Below are 6,358 nucleotides of genomic sequence, written 5' to 3' on the forward strand. Positions count from 1 at the left end.
AGGCTTGCCTAAGTGTTGCACAACTTCAGCTCTGGAAAGGCTTCAGGGCACAGAATACCAGTTTTTCAGGGCAGTAGAACAGAGAGTGCCAGAGCATGCTGTGCTTAGAAGTACTAAAATGGCTTCCTGTACCTCAGTGTAATATGGATGGCCATTTAGAACATTCTACTGCTGCTGCTGGAGTGCCACCAGCTATGTAATCAATGGGTCTCAGGCTGTATTTGAGGGAAAGCTATAGTGACCTTAAAAAGAGGATTGCCATCAATAATTCATTTTTGCAATAACTTTGTGGCATATGGGCAGTATTGCTGGATGTTTTAGGCATGTGTTTTATATCCATTTTCTTAATATCCTGGAATAGAGTCTGTCTTGCTTGATAAAAATATTCTGGTGTCAGTAAAAGCTCCAAAGCTTGGAGAAATAATCTGTTGCTTTCCTTTCAGCAGTGCACCATGTCTCTCAAGGATCAGCTCATCCACAGTCTCCACAAAGAGGAGCACAGTCATGCCCAAAATAAGATTAGTGTGGTTGGTGTGGGTGCAGTTGGAATGGCCTGTGCTATCAGCATCCTGATGAAGGCAAGTGTCAAGCTTGGATGAAGCATCTTATTTATACCCTGGTTTACATAAAAATTGTATGGAATACTGGGAACATGGCCACTTCCTTGGTTACAGCTGGTTACCAGGAAGGCCTAGACTAAAACCATCACACCTTCCAAGTAGCAGTTCTCAAACACTCTGAACATACAAAAAGATTAAAAACTGAGGAGTCATTTTGTCTTAAACAGAGTGGACAATGGAATAATTCTCTGCAGTGTGGTCTGGAAAAATTAGTCCTTGGCACTCTGAATGATTTGTGCTCTGTAGTCCATTATCATATTGAAAATGCTGTGGTTAATACCAGGCTTTTCTTAACTGTCAAAGAGGTTGCTTATGAACCGCTATTAAATTATTCTTCATTATTTTCCTGCTAAATTGTACAACTGCTTCACACAGAATGTGGTTATGAAAAGTATGAAACTAACTCGAAAAAGTGGATATCCCAGGAGACTAATTTAAGGACTCTGGCAAGAAGTGTTACAGATGAGCAAAATTGCTTATGTAGATCACTGCTTTTAAAATAATTGTAACTTCACAGTTTACAAACTGGGGGCTTTGCTCAAAGAAGCAGTAAACTTACCATCAAACTTTGGTCTCTTGCAGGACTTGGCTGATGAACTTGCCCTTGTTGATGTTGTGGAGGACAAGCTCAGAGGAGAGATGCTGGATCTCCAGCATGGCAGCCTCTTCCTTAAAACACCGAAGATTGTCTCTGGCAAAGGCAAGTAGTTGGCTCTGATGTGCTTATTATTTCCAAATGGAGACAGTCCCTTCAGATCTCTCACTGGTCATCCAAGCCTGTTACCATAGTTGCTAGAAGGAAAACTCATGGACATAGTACTCAGCCAACATTGTTTCGTGTACCTTGTTACAGCCAGTCCAGCTAGGAATTACCTTCCAGGGTTCATCACTTGGTATAGAAAGGTGAAAGTACTTTTGCACCTTTGAGAACTTTATTTCGTACCCAGTTAACCCCCTGAAGGCATTACTCCTTACTTCATGGCTACGAAATGTCTGATGGATTTAGGTTTAGTTGGCAGGCTTGAGTAGGGCAAAGCCTTAACCAGCTTTAGTTACTGTGTAACAAACCTTAGTTACTGGGCAGTTACAGTGCCCGCAGGTGGCAGTTTATGAGGGCAGAACATTCTTCCTCTTCTACGCAGCACTTGCACTGAATGCTATCCCAGCAGCTCTCCCTATTCCCATCTGTGCCTGAGAAGCATGGAATATCACTGCCCTCATCTGCACGTTAAGGTGTTGACGTGCCCCAAGGTTGCCACTTGTGGCAAAGTCTACGGTAGCAATTATTGCAGGAGAATTACTGCACCTTCAGACTTCACAATTTTAGATCTCAGTACGAAAAGGAACTGAGAACTCGTGTTCTGGACCGTGCATAGAAAGAGGTTGTGTCTGACACCATTTTTGCCTGCAGATTACAGCGTGACCGCGAACTCCAAGCTGGTCATTGTCACTGCTGGTGCCCGTCAGCAGGAAGGAGAGAGCCGCCTTAACCTGGTCCAGCGCAATGTCAACATCTTCAAATTCATCATTCCCAACGTTGTTAAATACAGTCCTGACTGCAAGCTGCTTATTGTCTCAAACCCAGGTTTGTCTTGTGTTGCCTTAAGAGGATTTGGCTTAGAGAATAGTGTTTCTTCGGTAATGTGGCATTAGTGTACTAACATGACCAGCACAGGCTTTTAGAAAGTATTTATACTGGGAAACAGAAGGCTCAAGGGAGACCTTGGAGGTAGTGACAGGACAAGGGGTAATGGCTTAAACTGAAAGAGGTAGATTTAGACTAGATATAAGGAAGAAATTCTTTATTGTGAAGGTGGTGAGTCATGGGAACAGGTGGCCCAGAGAAGTGCCCCAGTCCCTGGAAGTGTTCAAGGCCAGGTTGGATGGGGCTTTGAGCAATCTGGTCTAGTGGAAGGTGTCCCTGCCCATGGCAGTGGGTTGGAACTAGATGGTCTTTAAGGTCCCTTCCAACCCAAACTGTTCAGTCATATCCACATAGCAAAAAGTGTCATCTTCCCTCCCTGCTCAGCAGTCTGTTTTTATGAGAAAAAAACATTTCCTCTAACCTAAGTTTTCAGTCCAAGTGATCCTTAGCACACGACACAGTAAGGGGCACTGATGATAGCACGCAGAGCTGAGAGGCTGTTTAATAAAAACAGTCATGTTGGCTCAGTGCAGAGCCTGGCCACTGGCAGGGCTTTATGCTCTGCTTCATGCAACTAACATGCAGATAAAACCCTCACAGGTGAGTAGAAGGTACCATCCTTGTTATCAAACTGCTCATTGAGTGGCACCTGTTCTGTTTACAGTGGATATTTTGACCTATGTGGCCTGGAAGATCAGTGGCTTTCCTAAACATCGTGTTATTGGTAGTGGCTGCAATCTGGACTCCGCCCGTTTCCGCCACCTCATGGGAGAAAGGCTGGGCATCCACCCTCTCAGCTGCCATGGATGGATTGTTGGAGAGCATGGAGATTCCAGTGGTAAGGATGAAATCTGGCTGGCTGTTACACAGAACTTTCTGATACTTTGTTTCCAAGAAACATATTAAAGAGCTACAGCGAAAAACCTTTGCACTGCAGCACCTTAAAAATGCAAGTCTTGTTTTAAGTCTTCTGCTGCACAGAGTAACCCTAGATGATCTATATTTGACCTGAGTGACTCTGCTTGGAAAAGGTCATTACTGTAATCTGAGGTGGCTAAACATTTCTAGGCTAAGGTGTTCCCATAACTCCTCAAAAAACCCAAACTGAAGCAGCAAGAGGATAAAGTTCTCTGCGAGGGACTCTCCAACTGGTAGTCACTCAGTTGCCTTCACTATAATCACTATATATAGGAACTGAATGCAGAGACAAGTCTGCAGGACAGGAGAGAGAGCAACTTTCTCCTTACTTAACCTTTACTTTTCCAGGAAGCAGCAGAGCAGTACTGTCTGCTTCCTGGCACTTGGGAGAAAGCATTTGGAATCAATTCTTACGTTGAGAAGGCTTTGCAAAATACAGAGTTACTGTCATTTTTAGTTCATGTTGCCCGGGTGCTTTAGTGCTGTGGCTTCGTATGTTTATATGCTCCTAGGTTCTCAGCCTGCAATTTAGATTAACCTTCTAGGTCACACTATATTTAAAGTCATAGCTAAATCCTAAGTGATATGTCGCAGATGAATCCAGCTAGATCTTAAGTTAACTGTTAGTCTGAGGACAAGACTAAATATTCTTGTGAGATAATTAATCTATGTGCAACTCTCAGTACCTGTTTGGAGTGGAGTGAACGTTGCTGGTGTCTCCCTGAAGACTCTTCATCCAGACCTGGGAACTGATGCAGACAAGGAACACTGGAAGGAGGTCCATAAGCAGGTCGTGGACAGGTAAATACTGCTTTGACTTTTTTATTGCAACATGAGTACAAACCATGAAGAGCTAAAGCATCTCTGAACTGCAGTACCCAGATCTGGTTTCATACATACCAGAGTAGCCCAAAACAAATGTCAGGCTAAAAACGTAACAGAACTTGAAAATATTTTAAGGAGTAACATAGACCTAGCAGAGTTAAGTTTTCATGATTAGTAAACTTTAAATTAGGGAAGTGCTTTGGCTTCCAGTATAACTGGGGGGAGCAGTGTAAAATGCAAACAGCACTACTCACTGCTGAGTTTATTTCAATCCTGCCAACAAATTGGTCAAGCAGCTTTTGATGCCTCCAAGTTGCTTAAGACCCCTCCAAAAGCCCTTCTTAGAGGCTTTGAGCACTTCAGTTGACAGTACTGGTTTTTTAATGAGTGTCTCTGTCTCTGCAGTGCCTATGAGGTGATCAAACTGAAGGGGTACACATCATGGGCTATTGGCCTTTCTGTGGGAGATCTAGCTGAAAGTATTATGAAGAATCTGAGAAGAGTGCACCCGATCTCTACAATTGTTAAGGTGAGAAGCCACTTTTTGCTAACTTGTGTCTTACTGAGAACTAAAAACCTTGGGAATTCTGAAGAACACTGATCACTTTCTAGTTTAATTTCAGCTAAATTTAGTTGAGTTTTCCTGATAAGATTTTCTCTCAAATATGCAGAAACATGAATTCTAACCTAATAATCCTTACCTACATTTCAGGGCTTACATGGAATTAAAGAGGATGTCTTCTTAAGTGTTCCTTGTGTACTGGGCAATAATGGCATCACTGATGTAGTAAAGATGATCCTAAAACCTGAGGAAGAAGACAAATTAAGGAAGAGTGCAGATACACTCTGGGCAATCCAGAAGGAACTACAGTTTTAATCCTGCCCAAGCAGTTCTTCGGCTCTTTGCAGTTTAACGGGTTTAGTGGTTTGTCTTACGTTGCACTTTTCAAGTAAGTCAAATCTTTCAGTGTATGTATCTCGACTAGAACACACAGAAAGCTCAGATCTGAACAAATGAGTTTCCTGAAGATAGCATTAGGAAACTATTCTACGGTTTTCCCTGCTCACAGACACCCATGTTCTTAGCCAGAGCTAGATAACCTATAGTCAGTCTTGTTCAGTGAAGTGGTACGACAGAAATCCAGCATTCAAAGCAGCACTGCCTAAAAAACCCTTTGCCTTTTCCTCATCTTGTTTCATGTTGGCTCAGAAGAATAACTAACTAATTGCTACACAGTGTGAAACCAAAGACTATTTTCTTGCAGTTAAGGGATTGTCAAGCCAATTGACCAACCTTCTCTGCCAGCTGAATAGCTTAAATATTTCACTGTTGATAGGTCCAAGTGTATTTTCCTAACACTGCTTTGGAATTTTTGTGGATACTATTTTTTTTTAGAGAACCTTATTTTTGTGTACTATATCAGTCTAGTTGTAAATTCTGTCTCCTGAGCATGTTTAAAAAAAAGTTACGGTTTCTATGTGCAACAAGACAGTGGCTGTCCAACTGTAGTACCAGCTCCAACACAAAATAAACCACAAACTGTTATTTCTGTCTCCTTGTTTTTCTTTCTAGGGTTTGGTCTCCAAAACAACTCTGCTCACACCCATCTAAATAAAAAAAATGTTATTTTTGAAGTCACACTAACAAAAACAGTGTAATAATACAGGCAGCTAGTCTGTTGTAGGCTCCAGATATTTATGTAGTGAACTTTCTTAGAGTCTCAAGATAGCAGTGAAAAAAAACAGCAGTAGAAGTATTTAAATACTCAGAACTTCAGAGAGAAATCAAGTCTGATGCACAGAAACAGGCTCTATTGCCATGATGTTAGAGGAGTGGAGAAATAATGCAACAACAAAGACTGGAGAAATAATGCACGTAAGGAAAAAAATCTCTCTGCATCAAATACTTGATATCCATAAAAAGTCAGCTTGCTGCTAAGCATAACAAAGCATCTCCTCTGGAAAAGCAGCCATGCATAGGAACAGTGACCAAAGTTACTCCTACAACTCCATCATTAGAGCAGGAAGAATTAATCACCTTATCAGTCATTAATATTTCAAAACACCTCATGACAGGGAGGAGGGAAAGGCCTTACTCTGGGCTTTTTCTAACAACAGGACATGGCACAGGTTAAGAATGCAAACAGATCATATTGTTCATACCAGAGTAGATTTTTACTGTGTACTGCAGCTGGTGCTCTCCTTCTTGAACCAAACTATTTTAGAATAAGCTGTAAGTGTTCACGAAGCAACTTTGTTAGCAAGCTGTAGCCACTGTGCTGCTTTCCCTAACATCCAAGTGACCAAAGTAGCACCCAGAAAGAGCACAGAGTGCTCACAGTCACTATCG

At 41.9% G+C, this 6,358-nt stretch overlaps 1 protein-coding gene across 2 annotated transcripts in view; it reads left to right on the forward strand.

The window, feature by feature from the left end:
• The window catches only part of LOC114059450 (L-lactate dehydrogenase A chain), a 7,171-nt gene extending 1,617 nt beyond the window's left edge, over nucleotides 1-5,554 (forward strand). The window contains exons 2-8 of one of the 2 annotated variants that reach the window (XM_027887913.1): nucleotides 444-578; nucleotides 1,203-1,320; nucleotides 2,032-2,205; nucleotides 2,930-3,103; nucleotides 3,867-3,984; nucleotides 4,414-4,537; nucleotides 4,721-5,554. In XM_027887913.1, coding sequence (XP_027743714.1) covers nucleotides 453-578; nucleotides 1,203-1,320; nucleotides 2,032-2,205; nucleotides 2,930-3,103; nucleotides 3,867-3,984; nucleotides 4,414-4,537; nucleotides 4,721-4,885 — 999 coding nt within the window. In that variant the 5' untranslated portion in view covers nucleotides 444-452 and the 3' untranslated portion in view covers nucleotides 4,886-5,554. The remainder of the gene's footprint in view (nucleotides 1-443; nucleotides 579-1,202; nucleotides 1,321-2,031; nucleotides 2,206-2,929; nucleotides 3,104-3,866; nucleotides 3,985-4,413; nucleotides 4,538-4,720) is intronic. The other variant, XM_027887914.1, reaches the window with a different exon arrangement.
• The last annotated feature ends 804 nt before the right edge of the window (nucleotides 5,555-6,358 follow it).

This window comes from Empidonax traillii, unplaced genomic scaffold (assembly GCF_003031625.1).
Source record: "Empidonax traillii isolate 1590-97213 ecotype Southwest subspecies unplaced genomic scaffold, ASM303162v1 scaffold224:size737649, whole genome shotgun sequence".
NCBI classification, from domain to species: Eukaryota; Metazoa; Chordata; class Aves; order Passeriformes; family Tyrannidae; genus Empidonax; species Empidonax traillii.